At 43.4% G+C, this 26,110-nt stretch overlaps 1 protein-coding gene across 2 annotated transcripts in view; it reads left to right on the forward strand.

Annotated features, from left to right (window-relative positions):
* SLC39A12 (solute carrier family 39 member 12) overlaps window positions 1-26,110 on the forward strand; it is a 91,315-nt gene that overhangs the window by 26,937 nt on the left and 38,268 nt on the right. For both annotated transcript variants that reach the window (XM_077490912.1, XM_077490911.1), the window contains exons 3-7: window positions 1,321-1,522; window positions 7,625-7,833; window positions 13,552-13,732; window positions 16,059-16,231; window positions 20,458-20,625. In XM_077490912.1, coding sequence (XP_077347038.1) covers window positions 1,321-1,522; window positions 7,625-7,833; window positions 13,552-13,732; window positions 16,059-16,231; window positions 20,458-20,625 — 933 coding nt within the window. The remainder of the gene's footprint in view (window positions 1-1,320; window positions 1,523-7,624; window positions 7,834-13,551; window positions 13,733-16,058; window positions 16,232-20,457; window positions 20,626-26,110) is intronic.

Genomic DNA, 26,110 nt, shown 5'->3' on the forward strand with positions numbered 1-26,110 from the left:
CTTCTATGGCTGTCTTCATACCCCAATGTGTCTCAACTGGCCCGACTGTCAACTATGTGTGCCAGTTACCAACAAAGTGCACAGTCTCTCCCTAACATCCATAATCCCTAACTCGGATTTGATGGCTTCCCCAGCATACCTGCATAGGATAAAGTCCATTATGGCAGAGCTCCAGAACTAATGTCTTCGAACGATTTCTAGATCTCAGTGGCCCTGTACCATGTAGAAGGCTCTTTATCCACAGGTGCACCAGCTTCGGCAATGAGCTGTATGGACAGACTGCGGTAACAGTAAAATATCCTGTGTTATGCGCACCCCATCATCGATTGCATCTCTCACCCTATCTGGACTGGGCCACTGTCCCTTTTTATAAAGTACAGGACCAGTGGGTTGGAACCAAGAAAGCCCTCCAACAAAGACCTGGGAATATTAACACAATCCTTCCCAGCTGGGGCAGCATTAAACTCAACCTTCTTATAAGTATGATGTGTCCCTTTTGCTGCTGGCATCTGGTTTAGTAGAAACCTTAGTCCTCCATTATTCATCCCCACTTCTATAATCTATGGAGGAGGTTAATATAGCTGAGGGACCGGTGACAGGTAATCGTCAGGAGTGTGGACAATGCCCACCTGAAATAGGCAGGATTTGAGGCTGATAGGCCAAACCACCCATGTGCATGTAGTCTAAGGCTCCTTTCTCCTTTGCGGCGGTATCCACCCCCTAAAAAGTGATCCACGGTGAACCGCAGTTCAGAGGACAATGTGAGTAGGTTTGTGATTGCATAGCTGCCTCCTCCTAATGCCTGTTCCTTTTTTTATTGCTGAATGGCAATTTTGCATTGAGGGACCATGCCATAACTGCAAGCCAAGGTAACCTATTCACTCAACCTCCCTGGCGGTATTCCTGAGTGTGGTGGGGGGGGGGGGTTTCATTACCAAAAGCGGTAACCCCCGAGCCACACTTGGGATCGCAGGATCCTGGCAAAGTTACTTACCTTGTCCCCAGGATCCCAGAATGTCTCCCCACTGTGTGTGCGAGCCATCCTCCGCTCAATTGATCACAGTGCCTTGCTCCGTTCCCTGCGAGTGGCGTGACACACGGGGACGGAACCCCGCAACAAATTTCCATTTTGTATCTAAAGCTAAAGGAGAAAACATTTGGCAACTTTTCCTTTCTCATGGTTTTTATAAATCAGACTCAATGAAAGACGGAACTGCATAAGCGCTATCTCGAGTTCAGCTTGGTCAGGAGTAGAAAAGCCACCACTACTGCAGAGAGTTCCTCCACACTTTTATTACAATATTTGTTTTACCCCCACAGTGTACAGATATGGACTCCCTGGAGAAAGACTTCGGATCATTACACAGTATTGATGAACTGACACTCCCCAGATTGGCTGAAGTGATTGTGGCAGCTTCCATCCAACGCATCTGTATCAGAAAATACTCACTGCCCGCTCCAGATATCTTCACTGAGGCCATCTTCAGGACTTTAAACAGGACTAATGAGCTCTTTGCTCCAGGCAAGTGAACTTTATAAGATACCTTCTTATAAGAAAATATGCATCCTTATTTCATTTGTATTAATGAATAGTACCTTTATATATATATTTATATAGTATTTACAGGCATTAATTAATTCATTTATTATGATCAGGACAAAAAAACGAAAAAGTAAAAAAAAAAAAAAAAAATATATATATATATATATATATATATATATATATATATATATATATATATATATATATAATCTCTCTCTCTCTCTCTCTCTCGCTCTATATCCATCCATCCATCCATCTCTCTCTCTCTCTCTCTCTCTCTCTCTCTCTTTCTCTCTATCCATCCATATCTCTCTCTCTCTCTCTCTCTCTCTATATATATATATATAGCCTTCCATATGTATATATCCATCCATCTCTCTCTCTCTCTCTCTATATATATATCCATCCATCTCTCTCTCTCTATCCATCCATCTCTCTATATATATCCATCCATCATCTCTCTCTCTCTCTCTCTCTCTCTCTCTCTCTCTCTCTCTCTCTCTATATATATATATATATATATATATATATATATATATATATATATATATATATATATATATATATACAGTGGTGTGAAAAAGTGTTTGCCCCCTTCCTCATTTCCTGTTCCTTTGCATGTTTGTCACACTTAAGTGTTTCGGAACATCAAACCAATTTAAACAATAGTCAAGGACAACACAAGTAAATACAAAATGCAATTTGTAAATGAAGGTGTTTATTATTAAAGGTGAAAAAAAATCCAAACCATCATGGCCCTGTGTGAAAAAGTGATTGCCCCCTAAACCTAATAACTGGTTGGGCCACCCTTAGCAGCAACAACTGCAACCAAGCGTTTGCGATAATGTGCAATGAGGCTTTTACAGCGTCCTGGAGGAATTTTGGCCCACTCATCTTTGCAGAATTGTCCTAATTCAGTTACATTAGAGGGTTTTTCGAGCATGAACGGCCTTTTTAAGGTCATACCACAACATCTCAATAGGATTCAGGTCAGGACTTTGGCTAGGCCACTCCAAAGTCTTCATTTTGTTTTTCTTCAGCCATTCGGTGGTGGACTTGCTGGTGTGTTTAGGATCATTGTCCTGCTGCAGAACCCAAGTTCGTTTCAGCTTGAGTACACGAACAGATGGTCGGACATTCTCCTTCAGGATCTCTTGGTAGACAGCAGAATTCATAGTTCCTTTTATCACGGCAAGTCTTCCAGGTCCTGAAGCAGCAAAACAGCCCCAGACCATCACACTACCACCACCATATTTTACTGTTGGTATAATGTTCTTTTTATGAAATGCAGTGTTCCTTCTACGCCAGATATACTTGGACACACACCTTCCAAAGAGTTCCACTTTTGTCTCATTGGTCCACAGAATGTTGTCCCAAAAGTCTTGGGGATCATCAAGATGTGTTGTTGAGAAATTGAGACAAGCTTTGATGTTCTTTTTACTCAGCAGTGGTTTTCTCCTTGGAACTCTGCCATGCAGGCCATTTTTGCCCAGTCTTTTCCTGATGGTGGAGGCATGAACGCTGACCTTAACTGAGGCAAGTGAGGCCTGCAGTTCCTTGGACGTTGTTGTGGGGTCTTTTGTGACCTCTTGGATGAGTCGTCGCTGCGCTCTTGGGGTAATTTTGGGCGGCCGGCCACTCCTGGGAAGGTTCACCACTGTTCCATGTCTTCGCCATTTGTGGATAATGGCTCTCACTGTGGTTCGCTGGATTCCCAAAGCTTTGGAAATGGCTTTATAACCCTTTCCAGACTGATAGATCTCAATTACTTTCTTTCTCAATTGTTCCTGAATTTCTTTGGGTCTCGGCATGATGTGTAGCTTTTAAGGATCTTCTGGTGGACCTTACTGTGTCAAGCAGCTCCTATTTAAGTGATGCCTTGATTGTGAACAGGTGTGGCAATAATCAGGCCTGGGTGTGGCTAGAGAAATTGAACTCAGGTGTGGACAACCACAGTTATAGTATGTTTTAACAAGGGGGGCAATCACTTTTTCACACAGGGCCATGATGGTTTGGATTTTTTTTCACCTTTAATAATAAACACCTTCATTTACAAATTGCATTTTGTGTTTACTTGTGTTGTCCTTGACTATTGTTTAAATTGGTTTGATGTTCCGAAACACTTAAGTGTGACAAACATGCAAAGGAACAGGAAATGAGGAAGGGGGCAAACACTTTTTCACACCACTGTATATATATCTACAGGCATACCCCACTTTTAAGTACACAATGGGGTTTATTTACCAAAGCTAGAAAGGTTTTATTACCAAAGCTTAATTGAACAATCTGGGGTTAGAAGCTCATTGTAGAAGTGAGCCTGATTTAGCATTTTCCAGCTTTAGTAAATAAACCCCATTGTGTACTTAAAAGTGGGGTATGTCTGTATCTCTCTCTCTCTCTCTCTCTCTCTCTATATATATATATATATATATATAGATAGATAGATAGATAGATAGATAGATAGATAGATAGATAGATAGATAGATAGATAGATAGATAGATAGATCGATCGATCGATCGATCGTATTTATTGGCATATAACACTTTTCCACCCTTAAAATAGGGGAAAAAATCATTTGTGCGATATAGGCTGCCATCAAGGGGAAGGAGGGTACGAGCACCACCAAAATAGACTGAGCCGGATCTCCTGTGTACTCGGCTCGGCTCGCAGTCACACCCAGTCCCGCCCCCTGGAGGGCTCCTACCATTGATGTTCCGGCATTGGACCGGCGTTATGTCCATGATAGGATCTGGGTCAAGGGACAGGACTGGGTGTGATGCCGAGCCAAGTACACAGAAGATCCGGCTCTGTCTATTTCGGCTAGGCTACAAATGGGCACTGATTAGGCTGCAGTGAGGAGCAAGGCTGCAGAAGGGCACATATCAGGCTGCAGGTGGGCACAGATCAGGCTGCACTGAAGCTGCAGATGGGTACAGATCAGGCTGCACTGAAGCTGCAGATGGGTACAGATCAGGCTGCATTGAGGCTGCAGATGGGCACTAATCAGGCTGCATTGATGCTCACTGACCATTATTTTGCTTCAAAGTGGTTTATTTTAAAAAAAGTTTTTTTTCTTGAAACTTCCCTCTTAAATTGGGGTGCATGTTATACGCCGATAAATACGGTATATATATTTATAACTAGGACATTTTACATATGAATATTCTGTATTTACCTTTCCAACCACCAGGGGGAGCACTAGGCTTTTTTAATGTTTACTAGGCAGCAATATTAAACCCAAAACCAAAAATGTAATATATTGCAGCTTACCAACCATTAGACACGGTGACTGCATTTGTTTCTTTTTTTAGGCTTTGTTCACTCTGTTTTCACCTGGTGTTCAGGCCAGTAGCACACATTCTGTATTAGAGTGCCCCCACTCTGGATGAAGGAGCACATGGGGCATATTCAGACAACAGCATTATCAGTCTAGGGGAAGGAAGCGTAAAGCCCCATACACACTATCAGATTTTCTGCTGAGTTTTTCCTTCAGATTTACCAAAATCATATAATATGAGGTCAAACCTTAGGAGTTTCAATGTGTATGCAATCAGGCAGGCCCTTGCACTACATGGTTTTGGTAAATCTGAAGACAAAAACCAGCAGAAAATCTGATAGTGTGTATGGGGCTTTAGATGTACTAGCAAGTTTAAATACACTAACAAACTTTTTTTTCCTTTTGGGTAAATGTTTTACATAAATGAATAAAAGCTGATCATTGTAAGCAGCGTTAAATGTTTGTTTCAAACCCATAACTGCCATAACTGTAGGTCAGCTTGTTCTGTTAAATAACAGACTTATTGGCAGGATCACTTGGTGAAAATAAAAAGAAAGAACACCGAAAAAAGAAAAACTAATTCAGCCATCACATCTAAGAAATATTAAGCTACAATATAATGCATGTTTGCTTTTGGGTTTAATATCACTTTAACCATTAAACTCCCACTAATGTCCTGTACACAGGATCCGAAAATTGGACGAAAAATACCTCTTTCGACGCGATCGTAAGATAATCGGATCGTTAGTACAGAGCTTTCGAGAGCCGATTACGACAATTCATCCGATATTATTCCATCAGACAAGCACGGAAATTTTCCTCGTAATATACCAGATCATATGAATTTCGTTTAGTCAGTACAGTTGCTGTCCGAAAATACAATACAAATACACTACAACACATGACATCACTTCCGATTTTTTTTTTTTTGTCGTACGGGAAGTTCTGTGACCTATTCAGTTTCTACTTGCGACTATTAATTGAAAAAAGTTTGACGATCTGTCATCCGATTTTCAGATCGTGTGTACGTGGCATAAGCAATGGTTCACATTGATGCTACTTTGAAATCGCGCCCACTTCACTGGAAGTAGCACAATTTCAAAGTAGCAAGGTCAGCGCTACTTCATAGACATCTGTCTGGCTTCATGCACAGATGTCTATTAAAGTCGCACCTGAAATCGGCAAAAGTGCTGCAGGAACTACTTTTGCAAATCGGTGCGGTGCTGCGAAATTGGTGTCGCGCCGATTGGAACAGTGTCATTGCCTCTAATAGGCTGTGACTCTTCATGCGATTTGAGAGATCACATGACAAATCGCTCCAACCTATGCTAAAAATAAATGATATTCAAGCATGTATTTTTAACTCAAAAAAGTCTGTTCTATTGCTCTCAGCCTCCTACAAATCCTTTTTTTTGGTTTTTTTCTGTGACTCAGCTTTCTATTAGACTGTGTATGCGTTCTCTTTCCATGGTTCCCACTGTATGTAGGAACGTAGCCACCCTCTCTTGCTTGATTGATGGACTAGCAGTGCATAGGATCACAACTAACAAGCACTGCTCATTTCAAACAAAGAGCAGTAAGGGAGAAAAGGGAATGGTTTAGGAGATCATGGAGGCAGAAAAACTCAGTAAGAAATTATTTCACGAAAAATAGATTACAGGACCATTAACGTAAACGTAAACCTTCATCTTGTAAAACAACCCATTCGATTTAAAATATAAATGAAAGGCAAAACATTTTTGTATGGATATAAAAAAAACATAAATAGCTTTTATCCCCTTTTTTTATAAGTGAGCACATTCCCTGTTCACAGCAACATAAGAGCCGGGGGAGGAGAAACAGCAGAACTAACTGGTTTTCCCAGTGTATGGCTTTGCAGGGGGGGCATGTCAAGAGAAGTGTGATCATTGGAGGACAGCAGGCTGAGTTCCCAGCATACCTAGAGAACTGACCACGGTCTGCTCTCCTGCTAATGGTCCGTACACACGATCCGAAAATCAGATGATCGAACCTCCATTTTTCCTTGTATGCTAGTCGCTTATCGAAAATGAAGAGTTTACTAATGATATGAAAATTCTCATACGACAGAATAAAAATTCTGAAGTTATGTAATGTGTTGTAGTGTATTTGTATTGTATTTTCTAACCACAACTGTACTGATTAAACAAAAATCATACGATCTGGAGAAAATTTTTCGTGTGTATCCGATCGAATAATATCAGATAAAATGTCCTGATCGCCTCTCAAAAGCTGTGTACTAACGATCCAATATCGTACTAACGATCCGATTATCGCACAATCGATGCAAAAGCGATATTTTTCATCCAATTTTTGGATCGTGTGTAAGGGCCATTAGTGTGGTCATTTTTTAATAGGAAAGCAGAGGGAAGGGCAGGAACAGCAGGGATTTCACACAAATGCCCACCCTTTCCACCCAGCTCCAACATTCACAGAAGGCGAACTACCACTTCTATATATTAAACAGGATCTATGAATGGCAGACGGATATTTCCTCTGCTCCTGGTCATCCTCTCTGACACAATGTAGTCTGTAATAACTGTTGATTTGTACAAATAATTAGAAAATAGTAGTTGTATGGTGAAATTACTTAAAGCAATAGTTCAAACATTTAACAACTTTAAAGTATTAATGTGTAAAAAATACTGGAACTTGTGGAAGAAGATAGCTTAAAAAATTGATGTTTCACGGTCATCAACTGCGTAATGTAGGCTAATGAATAGGATATTAATTATAATTGTAATAGATCCCCTTTAATCAATGCAAATAACTGTTCAATCCTTAGACATCGATGAACTAATTGGGAGGCTTAAAAAAGCGACGTCATGCATCAAAAACACAGATCACAACCACAGACGAAAATTGAGAAGTCTTGTAATACCTGGGACAAATCATGAACCCTTACCTGTTCCATCAATGGAAAGAAGTGAAGAACCAAAGGATGGCCATCATAATATACCGGAGTCTCAGGGTCACTCTGCAGGGTGGAATCAGGTACGGTGTTCTATATCACATAACAATTTTTAGGAGTAACAGTACTGGGACACTGCACCCATCGACTCTCCAATTTTGGATGGACTTGGGTAGGGATTGTAGACCGTGCTTCAAGCGAGATGCAAACTCCAGTCCCAAAGATGCACATTAGGATTCTACCCACTAAGCTACTGTGCTTCGTACAGAGAGCAGATAATAGAGCAGGGGTGTCCAACCTACGGCCCAGGGGCCACATGCGGCTATGAATGCGGTCCAACACAAAATCGTAAACTAACTTAAAAATATTGTTGTTTTTTTTTTTGTTTTAAAAATGCATTTACACTTAGGGAACACATGCAACCCAAGAAAAATGTGACAGTGTCTCTATACTTTGACTTTTATAAGTTGTATCTTCCCAAAGAAATATCTCCCACTCTTCACAATCACGTCTTATTCATGTCATCAGTTTTCGGCAGCACCTATATTTGTGTATTTGTCAGCAACTATTTTCAACAATGAAGCACACAAAGGGAAAAAATAGAACCACATTTTCTGATGAGCACCTTGAGAATTTATTGATGATTGCTACTACTGTGAAAAGGAGGGGATAGGTATGGCGCTGCACTTATCAAGAGGTGACCTACAACCTCTAAATACTTGAGGGGTGTGTGTCACGAAAAGTGACTAAAAGTGCAGAAAAGAAATATCTGTATATTCACAAAAATCCACAAAAAAATCCTACTGTGTAAACTTCCTAACTACTTATATATTATGCATATCGTTATGTTCAAACAAAAATAAAATAAAATAAATACAATCCTGTGCAAAACCTGCAATTCAAAGTGACATTTCTGTGCAAAAAAATCCAACATATATGACTGGTGTATATTGTTGCTGTGAAACTGGGTTCAGAAATATACATATACAGTCCTTAAACCCTGGTGTATAAAAAAAAGTCCAATAAAATGGCAACGTGCTCCTTCAAACTGTCCTGGGCTTCTTGGAAAACAGTGCCCCATAAGAAACGCACTCACCGCTATTATTCACCCCACAAGGAGGTATTTCACCTTCACAGTATAAGCCAATGTGCAGCCTGTGGAGTGGGAGGAAAACGTCCTGTCTTGTGTTCTCCAATTGCCTCCTTGTCTGTGATGTAAGTGGTCTCCTCACTGTTAACCTCTTAGACGTTGGCCACATGTAGAGAGGAAAGCGACTCCATAGTGTGATACCGTACAAATATCCAAAAATGTATTAATACTGATGGGTACTCACATTTAATAAAAATCATTAAAAGAGAAAACAGTATTTAAAAACAGGAAACTGGAGCGATCTGCGCTCCACGGCTCGAAACCGGAAGTGATGCAATGACACTATATAGTCCCGCCCCCTAGTAGTTGCTACTACTGTACATCCAACCAGATATTGATGTGTTATTTTATCACAAACAGTGTTAAATATGGTTTTATGTTGCCCTCTTTTACTTTTATAATTAAGCAAAATTACAAAAAATTAAGTTTTAGTACTTTATTGAATAAGTGATTGTTAACTTGTGATCTGCCCAACCTTTTCTGCTCATCAGTTATCCTTATTATAAGTGTATTTTATGTGTGGTCCAAGACAATTCCTCTTCTTCCAATGTGGCCCAGGACGGTCAAAAGGTTGAACACCCCTGTAATGAAGTGTTTTCCTCTCCCTGTAGCCTTTCTCGACCAGGCTTCTGTGGAACCTTAGGTTCTCAACCAGGGTTCTGTGGAACCTTAGGGTTCCTCTAAAATGGGTTGGGGGGCAAACATTGGCCCTCCAGCTGTTGCAGAACTTCAAGTCCAATCGGGCCTCTGCCTCTTAGGGCCATGCTTGTGGCTATCAGTCTTGCAATGCCTAACAGGACTTGTAGTCCTGCAAAAGCTGATAGGCTGAAGTTTGCCTACCCTTTCTCTAGAAGTTGCTAGGACCCAGAGTAGTGATCAACTTCTGCCTTTCAGGAGGAGTATTCACTGACAATAATGATCTTTTTAAAGCCCAAGTGCAGCCATAATAAAAACATAGAAAAAATAGCATGTGTCCCTTGTGCTGATGCTTCTTCTGTTAGTTGATATCTTCCTCTGTTCATGCCCACACCCCTCTGCCATAATCTTTTGGTGTGGCGGGCATATTAATGGAGCTAAAGAGCTGTCAGAGGTTCTCACAGCAAGAACTAGACAATGCCCACCCTTTACACCCAGCTCCACCATTCACAGACGCATACTACAACTTCTATAGGTGAAACAGGACCTATGAATGGAGGACAGGTGGAGGATTGATAGGTCTGCCCCGTCCATTAATAGATCACGTTTTATTTTATAGAAGCTGTAGTTTATGAATGGCGGAGCTGGCTGGGCAGAAAGTGCGGGCACATTCAGGTTTTCTTGATGAAAACCTGTAACAACCCATTAGTTATATTAACCCCCCGCCGCACTATAACAGTAGAGGCATCAGCACAAGGGACGCATCCTACTGATTGTAGTTATATCTCTTTTGAAAAAAACTAATAGGAGTTGCCCCATGGGATCATGCCAACCTTTCTACCCACAAAATCCCATGGGACAACTCCTATTAGTTTTTCAAGCGTTTTTCTGGGATGTGGTAGAAGCTGCCAGGATTTTTTCACTTTTTGGTGTTCTCTGTTCTCTCTTGATTTGTCCTGTACTTATATCTCTTGTGCTGATAGTGTTTTTTTTTTTATTATTATTATTTTGGCTTCACTTGGGCTTTTAAAGTGAATTTAAATGAGATTTGTTTTATCCTGCTGCTCTATATCCCCCCTTTCTTTCCATGTCCCCAATTCAGCTAGGGATTGTGCAGCTGTGGAGGCAATTTTGCACATGCTCAGTTTTCAGTCAGTTTCTATGCTGAGGAGGTGCAGGGGAACTGGGCCAAGCTGATCTAATTCTCACCTAGGCAAGAATTGCAGAAGTGGGAACAGGTACCTGTTTGAAAAAGGTACCCATCACATCTGAGCAGCCCATGTGACTACAGAGTGCTAAATGACAGCCCATCCCCTTCCATTCCCATCCATGCCCACTAACCAGCTAAACACAAAGGGGTCTGAATATTACATGTCAATTAATGGAGGTTTCACCTTCCTCTAATTCTAAAACACAGACTGGAGGGGCGTGACACAGCCTGTGACTGGCAGAAATCCACCCACACGTTGTTATTGCCAAAAAATAATAAATATTTGATTTTAAATATATATTTATATGACAATTTAAAACAGTTTATTGATATTATTTATTTATTTTTAGTCTGTATTGCAAAGGCTGTTTTTTTTTTTTTTTAACATGGGACCAGCAGCAGAGGACTAGAAGCTCCTCCTGCCTATGTTTCCCTGCACACAGCCTGGGAAAGAGCGGTGTCATGTGACACCTGTATATCAATTAAGAAAAAGGTACTTCGATATTTTTTTTTTATTATTAAAATAATTACAGTGCCATCATCCATATACAAAAATAGAAGGGACAATGTAAATTAAACAGTGGGTGTTTACTATAAAGTTAACTATCTGTAAGAAGGGAATTCTTCCCAAGGACTACAAATGTAAGGGGCGATCTTTCCACTGACCATCACATTAATGTACCCCGAGTGGTAGAAATAGTAATTATTAGCAGGGGTTCCCTGACCACAAAACATTATTTCAAGAATTTGTTCATGTTAAGAAGGTTGAGAAAGGCTATTCTAGTATATTCTCCCCCATGTTATATGTACAGAGTGCACTTAATACAGAGCCACCAGAAGATAAATTTATCCTTTCCCAATTGTGCCAGGAGTAGGGGGACGTCTCCCCATCTGGGTCCAAAAAAGCTGGAAAGACTTAAAGTGGTTGTAAAGGCAGAAGGTTTATTTTTTATTTTTACCTTACTGCATTCTAAGGTATAAAAACCTTCTGCATGCAGATTCCCCCACAGCCCCACTAAATACATCAACATGGGGAGAAGGTGCTTTGGGGGGCTACCCCAAAGCACCCTCCCCATGTTGAGGGCATGTGGCTTGGTACGGTTCAGGAGGAGGGGACCGCTCTCTTGTCCCCCCCTCATTTCCTGCAGCCTGCCAGGTTGCGTGCTTGGATAAGTGTCTGGTATGGATTTTTGGGGGGACCCCCATGCCATTTAAAAAAAAATGGTTCAGGGTTCCCCTTAATAGTCATTCCAGACTTGAAGGGCCTGGTATGGAATTCACGCAATCCACGCAATTTGTTATTTTTTTTGGCTCGGGGGTTCCCCTTAATATTCATACCAGACCCAAAGGGCCTGGTAATGCACTGTGGGGGAATCCCATGCCGTTTTTTTCAATGACTTTTATGTGTATTGCCGGGACCGACAATTCATTATAGCCGCGAGTACTTTTAAATGACTTTCTTTCCTTTAGAAATGTCATTTTGCTCTCGGACTGTTCTAAACACGGGAAACATGCGCCACTTTACAGGCATATTATAGACACCCCCCAGGTACAAAATGTAAAGGAATATTTCACTTTTATTGTTTCACTTTAAAGAATTATTAAAATCACTGCTCCCGAAAAAACATCAGTTTTTAAAACTTTTTTTTGCATTGATACATGTCCCCTGGGGCAGGACCCGGGTCCCCAAACACTTTTTATGACAATACCAAGCATATAAAGCCTTTAAAATTAGCACTATTGATTTCTCCCATAAACTTTCAAAGGGTGTTCCATGGCTTTTCGAATTTGGCGCGAACACCCCAAATTGTTCGATATTCGTAAAACACCCGATATTCGAGTCCAACTTCCGTGGCTCATCCCTATTTAATACCATCCAAGTATGTATTTCTAGCTCAGAAAAGTCCCTTTATCGCTCTCAGCCTCTTCCAATTATCTGACTTCCTGGTAGAGGGTGGCTATAATAATTCTCCATGGTTCCACTGTATGTAGTAATGTAGCCATCCTCTCTTGCTGATGTCTGAGATGGAGTATGGACTATGGCAGGGATAGTCAATTTGTGGACCTCCAGCTGTTGCGGAACTACAAGTCCCATGAGGCATAGCAAGACTCTGATAGCTACAAGCATGACACCCAGAGGCAGGGGCATGATGGGACTTGTAGTTTTGCAACAGCTGGAGGTCCACTAATTGCATATCCCTGGACTATGGGATTTGTACTGTGTATAGAGCACTGTACAGGACTGCAGCTAATGTACTCGACTCATTCCCAACAAACAGAAGTGTTGTGGAAAATGAGAGGTTCAGGAGCTCACTGAAGACATTACAAGTAGATTAAGCATGAAATAAGCATGCTGATAGAAAGACAGAGGAGATAGGAGAAGATGAGCTTATATGTCCTCTGATTCTCCTTTCACTGTCCAGTCACAAGCTCTGGGGGATGGGTGGGGGGCATCAAGAACAGTGTACTTAAAATGGTAGTAAACCCAGTATTTAGAGTTTTACCTACAGGTAAACTTATAATAAAGCTTACCTGTAGGTTAAATGAATATCTCCTAAACATGCACCGTTTAGAAGATATTTGCCTGGCTGGCAATCATTGATGTCACCAGCGAATGTGCTCTGAAGGAACGGCCTCCCCCATGCCCTTTCTTCAGAGCTGTGTGCCGTGGCCGAGACACCTGTGTGCATGCTTTCGTAATGTGCTAGTATGCTGTACATACCGGTGGAGAGATCTCTGTCTCAGCTTAGTAGCACTGCAAGTTTCATTTTGAGCCTCTGTATAAGGATTTATTTTACGTTTCAGGATCAGCTTTGCTTTTCTTCCTTTGAGCTTGTAAAGATCATCCTACAAAACAGCCAGTCGCCAATTTCCAGGGATTACTTCAAACTGATCAGCCCAGCAATTATCCATCAACTTCTTACTTGCACTTGCCCAGTGGAAGACTACACAAGCACCCAGCTCCCTCCTCCAACCACTCTAGAAAGTGAGTCTTACTAACATTCGTGATTTTACATTGTTGAATATGATATATAATAGATATATATATATATATATATATATATATATATATATATATATATATATATATATATCTATATCTATATATATATATATATATATATATATATATATATATATATATATATATGCCATATTGCTTGAAATAAATGTTGTGTGGTTTCTGAATTCCCCCTTGTTATTATAAATATATATTAACTTGTCTATTCCTATAACTAGCTAGTCTATCAAAGCTCTGATAACGTTAACAGTGATCATATAACAACAAGATTAGCTATAAAAATAAATACACTGCTTAAATAAGCAAGGATCTCATTTATTATAAAGAAAGTAGAAATTCTAACATAAAAATACTTAGATTTCAGAGCAAATAAAACAAAAGAACATAGATGATACTTTACGTAAGGGCGTATTCAGTATCTTCAGCTGGGCTCAATGGCAAGAGGAAGTTATTCCAGCCACCCAGTACTTTTAAACTGCACTCAGACACCACCCACACAAAACCCACTGCCAGCCTATCTCAGCATTCTGACAAATGAAAATCGATAAGAGGCCGTCCTTTTTCTGCCCATCCTCCAGAAAACATGCTGTGGCGTCCACTAGGGGCAGCATTGGTCCATGAATCACCGCTATTTGACCTGGATCATCTTTTAGCTGGCCTCTGATGTTGGTGTAGCTCAGGAAATCAGTCCTTTTAACAGCAGCTGACCCTTTAAGTTTTTGTTTCCAGCCATGGTAATCAGGCACTTCAATCTTCATTGCACCAGGTGATTCCTGGTGCAACTTCACCAGGTGAAGTCATATCCCACACTTCCACACCAGGGGGTATGCGTGACCCTTTCTTTCAGATGAAGGTTCTGATATGCATTCTTTAGTCACATAGCCCTGATGGATAATGGCATTCCAGGATGCCCCCAAGAGAGTCAAGGCTAGGTGTAACCAGATTTCATAGTTCAGAAACATCTCATATTAGGAAAAAAAAACATGTTGCTTTCCAACGATGCTGCAACCATATAACGATGTAACAAAGTCATGGAGCTATACACCACTTCCAAAGGGTATAATCAACTTTAATGTTTAGTATATGCAAAACACAGACACTCCACCCCATTCATCCTGCTAATATGTTTCCCCCACATGTAAAGTAGCTTTTCTCAACCTTATAATCACAGAGGCACCTTTTGAAATACTTTTCATATTTCAGGGAACACCCTGCTAAAATGAATTTATTAAGTGGGAAGAATTACACCCTTACATTAGTTTCAGCACGCCACCCTTAACATTAACTAAAAAAAACATTAGTGCCATGCCACTAGTTCTGCCAAATGAAATTGGACCCAGAATTATACAGATGCCATCAGATGTTTTTTTTTTTCTAACTACACTGTAGAAGGATGCTTATACTTACCTATTTTCAAGGTGCTCCACTCCGGTCATGTGAACGGCTGCCAGCGGCCGGTGTTCTGCCAAAATCTGTCCCCCCATCGGATAGTGTCCGCCCCATACTGCTCAGGAGAAGCGCTTGCACAATGCAGAGGACTCCTAAAGTCTCCGAAGAGGAACGCCGCCTGCGCACTCCAGGTTCAAGCCCCACCATCCAAGTGGGCATACAGTTGAACCTGGACTCAGTAAGCAGGCGCCATTCATCTTCGGAGGCCTTCAGCATCTCCTTGTTCTCCGTACTGCGCAAGCACAGTACAGGGCGGACACTATCCGACGGGGGACATTATTCGACACAACACCGGCTTCAAAGGAGAGGAGGGATAGCGGACAATGGATGCTCCATAATAAGCCTATGGGTGATGTCACCGCTCAGGCATTCCAACCATTGTCGGCAATCTCTCCTCTACCCTAATGCCTGGGAAGATCATTTGACCAGACCAGAGCACTCAGGGAATAGATAAGTATAATCATCTGCCTTTTACAGGGTTGTTAATGTAAGAGTTAGAACAGGGGTGGGAGCAATTTTAAGCTTAGTTAGATCTAGCCAGGAATTCCACTTTAATGGAAAAAGAAAAGTTTTATTTAAAAATATATTAGCATGCTGATGAGAAAAAAAGGAGGAATAGGAAAGGTAAAATACAGAATGATTAACCTTTAGCTTTTAAATAAAATCACTATAGTAATGTGAGATTAGATACACTAAGGGTGCTGATCATATCACAAGCACCATGCAAAAGATAACTGCATGAATAATAAATTGGAACCATTGTGATAATATAAAATTAAACATTACAGAAAATACATTAGGGCATTTCTTTTTATCATAACACAAGCACTTTGTCTCTTAGGATATGGCTATAGCACAATTGCTGTGTTGCTCCTGACAGTTGGGTCCATGTTTGGCGCCACCCTCATTATCTTCAGTTCTTGTGAAGAGAGCTACAAACTCATCTTACAGTTGTTTGTGGGATTGGCGGTCGGAACATTGTCCGGTGATGCTCTGCTGCATCTCATTCCCCAGGTAAAGAGAAATTTTTACACAAGTAAACTGATTTTTTTTTCCTTACAAGGAAGGTGTTTTATTTTACTTTTTCTTTTGAATATGTAAATATAAATTATATTAAATTTATATATATATATATCTCAACTGTTCCTGATCTTGGGGGACTGTCCATCATTTGGAACAATGTCCCTCTGTCCCTTTTTGCTCCTCATTTTGGTCTGTTCTATATAGTTGTATATAAAATGTACTGTTTATCTATCAAAAAATGTTTCCCAGTGCTAAACCTTTCTTCCAATTTCTAAATTGCTGCATTTGTAAATTTCAAAAGCCAGTATAAAGAAATAGTAGTGGTAAAAAAAAAAAAAAGTATTTGTGGATTTAACCAAACTTGTCTTATTAAATATTGTTTTACCCAATACTAAGGGGTCTATTTATATATATATATATATATATATATATATATATATATATATATATATATATATATATATAATGCATAGCCCTTTGTATAGTGAATCTGCATGCACATTTGTTTTGTGCAAATTACAACAACTAATGTTCTTTAGGCTATTTTCTCTTCAAAATGATTTTATTATTGGCAATAGTAAAATGCATGCTCATTTATTATGAGCAGTAGTAAAATACTGCATTATGGACACTAGATGGAGCCCAGGAGCACAGGAAATACATATGTTTTTGAAACAAGAGATACAATGTAACTATACTAGAGAACACTAAAGGGAACTAACATTTACATTAATCTACTAATTCCCTGTAGCATTCTCTAGAATAAGTGTCAGCAACCATTGGCATGCGTGCCAGACATGGCACACCGCCACATTCATGATGGCATGCAAAGGAAGCCTGGGACATCCTCCCCACATCAGCAAAGCCGGCCGGCAGCTGTGGCTATGGCTGGGTACGTAGAACAGAGCATGGCTAGTTTCCTCCCACCTTGGTTCCCGCCTTCCTCAAATCTGCCCACATCACTCTGCTTGCCTGCATTGAGTGGTGTTAAGCATGGCCAGATCTTGATGTTGTTGTGTCTGGCCCAGAGCTCCTCGTCCTGTCACAGCACATACCTGAGAGTATTGTTTCTTAGAGACAGGCTCCATCTGCACAATATGTCACTGCCAGCTATGTTGCTGTTCTGACCTGTGAAATCCTCAGTTTGGAACAGCAGCACAGCTGCAGTAGCCAGCTAGACACTGTACATATGGAGTCTATTTGTAAGAGAATCTGATCTCAGCTATGTGCTGTGTGGACATTAGGAGCGCTACTGAGTCCCCTGCCAGCAATGTCCTCTGCCCTCTACCCTGCTGACCCCACATCCTCTGCCATGCTGACCCCTGCACACTGCCCTGCTGACCCCTGTCATATTGATCCCTATATACTGCCTTGTTGACCCCTGTCATATTGATCCCTGTACACTGCCCTGTTGACCCCATATTCTGCCCTGCTGGCCCTTGTCTTCTTCCCTGCTGACCCTTGTACACTGCCCTGCTAAAACCTGTCCTCTGACCTGCTGGACCCTGTTCTTTTCCCTGTTGATCCTTGTATACTATCCTGCTGAACCCTCTCCTCTAACCTGCTGACCCCTGTCTTCTGCCCTGTTGACCCCTCTTCCATGCTGACCTCCCATACTCTGCCTTCCTGACATTTTTTTACTTCACTCCCACATCACACAGGCTAGATCTGGCTCTGTTGTTGAGTCAGATGCCACAGGCTCCCCGCTCCCTGTCCACTGAGCTCCCACTGCCCTTCCAAAGGACGCTGGTAGGACAGTGGAGCTCGGTAAACATGGTGGGGGGGTCATGTCGGGGGAAAAGGCGGCACATCGTGGCAGTGGATGTGGAAGTGTTAGGCGGCTTCACAGCCGCTTGAATCTCTTCCACATGAGTCGGGTTTACTGAAGCCCACACTCACTCCCAGCTGGTCTAGTGGCCGGAGGTGTGTAAAAATAAACACGTGTCTGCAGCTCTCCCCCCCCCCCCGCTCCCATCCTGGTGTCCTAAGGTGGCTGCTTAAGCCGCCTTATGGTAGCGCTGGCCCTGGATGCATCCAGATGACCCCCTGCGGCCATCTTGGGTCAACAGACCCCGCTTCCAGGTTTTGTGTATTGGATAGGGGAGAGAAAGAGTACACGTCTGTCAGAGAAAGTGGCTAGCAGCAGGAAGAGGTTCCTAGCAAGGATGGACAGTATAGCAACACACCATACGTCTGTGGAAGCCTCCTCATTGGGACCTAATCAGCCAGGCTGCATTCTCTCCTCAGAGACGGATGCTGATCTGAATCCACCGTGTTCTCAACTTATACAGACATGTGATTGTTTCACTGGTGTGGTGTCTTCTCACTGGGTTGTTTGTTCAGTTGAGCCTTTCCTTCAATACATGTTCTTGCTCCTGCAGCTGGCCCCTGTATTTGACATAAATACATGTTCTTGCTCCTGCAGCTTGCTCCTGCAGCTGGCCCCTGCATTTTGACACTCACCATTAAGATGACCACACAGGGCTATAAACTGACAATTTGGTAGGCATATAAAAAAAAAAAAAATGAAGACCTGCTTTTCTAACAGTAACAGTTCTACCAGTAAAACCCTTACTCCAAACCCCAACCTTCCCATCCCTAGAACGTCTCCCTTCCAACCTTGGAGCTCCTAAGGGCTGGAGCAGTGAAGTAACCTAACCAGACTCTAAAGCAAGTGTATAATAGCTGAATGAGTCCTCAGGCCAAACGGATCTGAAAGTACCATATATAGCAAATTACAAGGAAAATAGAGAACTCCAATGGTGATTATTTATAAACTGGCCACTCTTACCCAAGTGCCTGATCTACCTGGTGTAAAAGTGTGAGTATCACCAGAGAATTCCCAGTACACACCTGAAAGGTCACCCTGTGGTGGAATAAGAATTTATCCATGCCTGCCAAACCTTTTGAAATGTATTTTCGCAGCCTCTGGAAATATATGTAGCCTTGTAAAAAGGGATCGTGAAATTGACCAGACCTTTCCAGAAGGACATAGTCGGGTGGGACAGGCTTCTTCCAATGGAGAAGAATAGCCTTCCATGCATAAACTAGTATGACATTAAGTGGGGCTCTATGGGCAATATAAACCCATTGATTTAACAATTTCAAAAACAGTTACATTCCCGCCATGCTGAGAATGCCAACTGTCACAGTTGCTTGTGCTCTCAACTGAACTGACAAGCCATCAAATGGCTGATGCCATAGCTGATCACATGTGCAGTACCATGGCAACAGAAGATCAAACAGAGGCCAAGATGGCAGCTTGCTTGGCTCTAAAGGACAGGGGGGATTAGTTCCACTTTAAATAATATCTGGCAATAGCATCATTGTGCAACGAGAAAACTACAAGCCATGGCAGACATATTTTTACACCTTAGTCTCTATTTACTTTAAAGTGGAACTAAACTCTCTCAGTCAATAATAACTATTTTTAATCCTTATGCTGCTAGCATTAGTTACCAGACAGGAAGTATATTATTCCTTGTTTTTTAGAGTTCTTCAGTTGCTTCCTGGTTTCTGGCCTAGGCCAAAATGATGTCATATATCCCAGGAGTCTTCATGAGATTTTTTTTCATCTTTAAAAGGGCAGGAGGGGCTTTCTCAACTAAGCACACCCTCCTGCATGCATGCCTGAGCTAAGGGCAGATGATGGATTCCACAATTTAAACACTACATGAAACATCTGCCTTTACTGAAGAATGCCAAGGCTAGAAATGGTAGGGGGTTGTATTTCAAAGTGATATGAATTCGCTATTGAATTAATCAATTTTTAGATTGTTGGGTTTAGATACAGTTAAGCCAATCCCCCTCCACAGACTAGCGCTCCGGGGGGTGGGGGTTGGGAACAGAGCAGACAGCGATGACTGACAGTCACCACCATGGAGCACTAAGAACAGAACGATCAGCGGTGTTTGATCACTTGGTTCTCAGGGTTGGTGGGGGTCAGATGCAATGCTGCATCTACCTAGGTAAGTATGATTTGAAAAAAAAAAAAAAATCTTTTAATTGATTTAACCAAAACTGGTCATGGTATTATGTGAATGAATGATTTCACAAATGGTGGACAGGTGACTGCAGTTTTTTCCACCTTATGTTGGTGGCATCTTCAGCATCTTGAAGGAGTATGTTTCTTTATATTATCCATGTGTTGAAGCTGCTAATGACCAAACCTGGCTTGAGATCCACTTTAATACAATCTGACTTCTATGAATTTCTAGGTTCTGGGTATCCACGAGAACATTTCCCATGATCACCATGGAAACAATGAAGAACCTTACTTAGAGGAGAAGCAGTACCTGTGGAAGATAATGGGAATGATTGCAGGCATTTATGGATTCTTCCTCATTAATAAGCTCTGCTTTCTCTTTGTTTCTTCTACCAGACAGGTAAGGGAGATTGGTTTCTTTTTCAACAGATTTCGTAATGCACAGTTGCATACATAGTAGGTTCTATTTCAGAAGGAAGGATTGTAGGTGGCTTTGCCTATACAGTCACCAAGTCTTCCAATTTTTTTCCAAAAATTTTTCTCTAAAAACAATGAACCCACTTTGGTAATAACATGGAAGATCCTTATCTCTACAGCAGCCTATTGTGGAAAACGTCATAAACTAACGGTGCTTTAAATTAAAGGGATAGGTCACCTTCACTAAAATAAAACAAAGAAACTTCCTATGCAGATAAGGGGCACCTGCAGCTAAAAGCAAACTTTGCAGCTTTGACTAGAGATGGATAATGCCCTTGCTATTGGTGTAAGCCATTCATTACCATCCTGTCCTGCCTTGTTGCTAGGATGTTGTTAAGACAGCAGTTGCTGCTCACCTACACTATCACAGGAGCAGGCTCTTTCTCTAATTCAAACCCCCTCACATGCTTTCTCTCTCCCCTGCCATAGTAGCTCTGAGCTCAACGATGCTGCAATGGAGGAGTTAGCAAACTGGGTATGTGTGGTGGTTTGAAAGCTCACACCTGGGGTGTCATAGCAATATCCTTGCAACAAAGCAGGACAGGAGATGTCAGGCTTACAGAGTTACATGGATGGTTTACAACCTATAGAAAGGAATTTGTCCAAATTTTGTCAAAGCTGCACAGTTTGACTTCATCTACAGGTGCCCCATACTTGCATTGGCAGTTTTATGGTAAAGGTGAGCTAATCCTTTAAGTCCTAAATTACAGATGAGATCTTTATCTCAAGAAAACCCCAGAACCTATAGTGGTGGATAACAAATTTATTTTACTAATGAATTTTCAGGATCTCTATAAGACCTCCTTTGTTTTTGGCTTGTCAGGACTCTTCATTACCAATGTGCATAGAAAAGTGCACATGATCACAAATGGGTGGCACTGTGGTTGTAGATGGGGGTTCTGGAGTGGATTAAGGGATTCTGCAGCAGAGGATGAGATTTCTGGAGGAACATGGGGTGTACTGTTGGGGACACTATGGTGGACTGGAGGTTCTGCAGCAGGCTGGTGGACAGTGTGGAAGCTGAGGGCTTTAAAGGGCCCTGGGGCACTATGGGAGGTTGGGGGGGGGGGCACTATGAGACCTGGGAGGCACTGTGAGAGATTGAGAGATCTGCAGGTGGCTTGTAAGCGGACTTTCGAATGGCTATGTAATGGCGCCAAGAGCACATGTCCCTTCCTTGATTCTTCTCCTACCAGAACAACAACCCTCCTCAATGAGTATTTAATCTTCCACCATCATGTACCCATCTCCATGCCAGAAGCCTCCTCATTACATTCCTGACCATTGAACTTTGTATCCCAAGGAAGGAATGTCCACACAAAAAGAAGTTAAGATTGCTTCGTTTTACTGGTGGTTCAAGATGGCAATGCAGTCACCTCACATGTAGACACACTACCTAGAGTCACCGAACAGCATTCTGACAATCGCATATAGTGGACGAACTGCATCAGTCAAATGTGAAAGCAGTACACAGTACATTTTAGTAAGCCATCTTCCATACTCAGTCTCTCTCCTCCTGGGGTCATCTGTACTTACTCAGAGGGTCCTGATTTGTCTTAGGCTGCCTGTGTCCAGCTCACTGATAGTCCAGCTCACTGAAAGATAGTCTTTCCTGAGACAGGATCATTGCAGTCACTTCTGCTTGCGTACACTTCTCTCAGGTCTTCTAGTGGGATAGCCTCACTCCAGGCAATAGAGCTGTGATATTTTACTTAACTGAGCTTCTCACTCTGTGATTTTCTTGGGAGACTTGTCTCCAGTTGTTCACGCAAGGGAATACTTGGCCTGGCATAAAAGGACTTTTGCATCCAGCTCTAGCCTTCTCTACCATAATGCCGCGTACACATGACAGGACTTAAGTCCGGCAGACTTTCGACAGAGTTCTGACGGAGTTCTGACAGAGTTCTGACGGACTTTCCGAATGAACGGACTTGACCACACACAATCACACCAAAGTCCGACGGATTGGAACATGATGACGTATGACTGGACTAGAATAAGGAAGTTCATAGCCAGTAGCCAATAGCTGCCCTAGCGTCGGTTTTAGTCCGTCAGACTAGCATACACACGAGCGGATTTCTGGGTCCGGCAGAGTTCTGTCGGAAAAATTTGAAACATGTTCCATTTCTAAAGTCTGTCAGACTTTTGCAAATCAAAAGTCCGCTGCAGCCCACACACGTTCGAATAGTCTGCCGGAATCATTCCGTCAGACTTTTGATGTTGAAAAGTCTGGTCGTGTGTACGGGGCATCAGAGTCAGAATTTTTACATCTGGGTCTTCTGGGTGCAGGATCAACCTCACCCTCTCCTCCAGCCCTGTCCAGGGCCTCCACTAGCTAACTACTGTACATCTGCCTGCTAGTGGGGTCTCTTGCTCCCATGCCATAACTGCACTACAATAGGACTCAAATCTAGCTTTTACATGGGCACTGAGTCACACATGACATCACTACAGGAGGGCTCTAACTAAAGGCTCTAACCAAAAGGGACCTAGCACCTGATTACACAATTCTTTTGTTACCAGCACTATTTTGGGACAGAGCTACGAAGTGTCCAACTAGAGAATCGCTCCTTACATGCCGGAGCAGTCTCTCAACCTTTTCAACATAGAGGAACCCTTTAAACAATTTTCTGATCTCAGGTAACCCCTGTTAAAAATTACTATAGCTACAGCTCATGATACATTTGTGTGATGGTCATGGGGAAGAATGCTCCTTACACTTGTGATCATTGGGAAGAATTACCCCCTTAGGCGGCGTACACACGGGCGGACTGTCTGCCCAAACTAAGTTCGTCAAACAGTCCGCTCAAACTTTTGAATGAACGAACTTGCCCACACACGGCACTTTTTGCGCGGACTAATACGGCAAACTAAGTTCGTCGTACTAAGTCCGCGCAACTTTTGAAATGAACGGACTCGCCCACACACGCGGAAGACAGTCCGCTCATTTCGAGCGCGTGTCAAGGTAGGCGGGGCCCGCGACGGAGACGTCGTGGGCTCCGCCGCCTGTAATGTACTTAAAGGGGAACCCCAACGCCGAAAAAAAAATCGGCGTGGGGGTCCCCCCAAGTCCACAACAGACCCTTGTCCGAGCACGCTACTCGGCCGGCCAGGAAAGGGGGGCGAGCGCGCCCCCCCCTCCTGAGCCGTACCAGGTCGCGTGCCCTCAACATGGGGGGTGCCTTGGGGAAGGGGGGGCCGCGCGGCCCCCCCACCCCATAGCACCTTGTCCCCATGTTGATGAGGACAAGGGCCTCTTCCCGACAACCCTGGCCGTTGGTTGTCGGGGTCTGCGGGCGGGGGGCTTATCGGAATCCGGGAGCCCCCTTTAATAAGGGGGCCCCCGGATACCGGCCCCCCACCCTATGTGAATGAGTATGGGGTACAATGTACCCCTACCCATTCACCTGTAAAATAAAAGTACCCAAAAAAAAACACAACACACGAGATAAAATATTTTATTGCACAGCTCCGGGGGTCTTCCGTCTTCGGGGGTCTTCTCGCCGGACTCCTCCGCTATCTTCTTGTAGCTCTTTTGCTAGCGGAGGAGTCCGGCTTTCTTCCTCCCCGCCGCCGGCCTCTTCTCCCGACTTCGGGGGTCTTGTCCCCCTCTTCGGTTCTTCTGCCGGGCCACCGCGCCTTCTTATAGCTCTTTTACAGGCGGTGGCCCGGTCTTCTGTCGCCGCTGTCGCCGCCGTCGCCGCCTTCCGTTCTTCTTCTTCTTCTTCTTCTTCTTCTTCTTCTTCTTCTCCAGGAGATGTTGACACGACGCTCTCTCCGGCCGGAATGCCAGAGCCGCGCTGTGCGGCCACTTATATAGTGACAATGGGGCGGTGTCACATGGTATATGTCACATGGGTTGGTCACATGGGTTGATGTCACATGGGGACTATGACATCGTAAGGGGGCGGGGTCACCATGTGACCAACCCATGTGACATATACCATGTGACACCGCCCCATTGTCACTATATAAGTGGCCGCGCAGCGCGGCTCTGGCATTCCGGCCGGAGAGAGCGTCGTGTCAACATCTCCTGGAGAAGAAGAAGAAGAAGAAGAAGAAGAAGAAGAACGGAAGGCGGCGACGGCGGCGACAGAAGACCGGGCCACCGCCTGTAAAAGAGCTATAAGAAGGCGCGGTGGCCCGGCAGAAGAACCGAAGAGGGGGACAAGACCCCCGAAGTCGGGAGAAGAGGCCGGCGGCGGGGAGGAAGAAAGCCGGACTCCTCCGCTAGCAAAAGAGCTACAAGAAGATAGCGGAGGAGTCCGGCGAGAAGACCCCCGAAGACGGAAGACCCCCGGAGCTGTGCAATAAAATATTTTATCTCGTGTGTTCTGTTTTTTTTGGGTACTTTTATTTTACAGGTGAATGGGTAGGGGTACATTGTACCCCATACTCATTCACATAGGGTGGGGGGCCGGTATCCGGGGGCCCCCTTATTAAAGGGGGCTCCCGGATTCTGATAAGCCCCCCGCCCGCAGACCCCGACAACCAACGGCCAGGGTTGTCGGGAAGAGGCCCTTGTCCTCATCAACATGGGTACAAGGTGCTTTGGGGTGGGGGGGCCGCGCGGCCCCCCCTTCCTCAAGGCACCCCCCATGTTGAGGGCACGCGGCCTGGTACTGCTCAGTAGGGGGGGCGCGCTCGCTCGCCCCCCTTTCCTGGCCGGCCGGGTAGCGTGCTCGGACAAGGGTCTGTTGTGGACTTTGGGGGGACCCCCACGCCGATTTTTTTCGGCGTTGGGGTTCCCCTTTAAGTCCATACCAGGCGGCGGGGCCCGCGAAGTCTCCTTCGCGGGCCCCGCCTACCTGGAGACGCGCTCGAAATGAGCGGACTTTTCTCCGGGCGGGAACAGTTCGCTCATTTCGAAAGTACAGCGGACTGGCCCACACACGGGCGGACTGTCCGCTCAAACCAAGTTTCAGTGGACAGTTTTACGGAAATTCCGTAAGACTTTGTTCGTCAGACAGTCCGCTGAAACTGTCCGCTGAAGCCCACACACGAGCGGACTGTCCGCTGAAACACTGTTCAGCGGACAAAGTTGGGCGAACAGTCCGCCCGTGTGTACGCGGCCTTACAGTTAGCAAAAAGATCAATGGTGTCAGTGGGAACTTATCTGAGAGGCAGAAACTGCTCATTGCTGGGAGGAACCCCTAGCAAACTCTGGAGGAACCCTAAGGTTCCATGGAACCATGGTTAAGAAACCCTGGGCTGGAGGCCTGGCAGAAGAAAGGCTGCTGCCACAGCACCATGCAGTTTGGTGCAATGTAAATTTGAAGAAGGGTCCAGGAGTTCTTTCTGCATTTTTTTTGCATGTAGGCTAGCCTATTGAAATGAGTGAAGAAAAGGATAATGTATAGGAGCACTGCTGCTAGAAGGGTCCTCACTGGATGCTTGTAATCTATTGG

This window comes from Lithobates pipiens, unplaced genomic scaffold (assembly GCF_037356315.1).
Source record: "Lithobates pipiens isolate NorthernLeopardFrog02 unplaced genomic scaffold, aLitPip1_a1.2 Scaffold_19, whole genome shotgun sequence".
Lineage (NCBI taxonomy): Eukaryota > Metazoa > Chordata > Amphibia > Anura > Ranidae > Lithobates > Lithobates pipiens.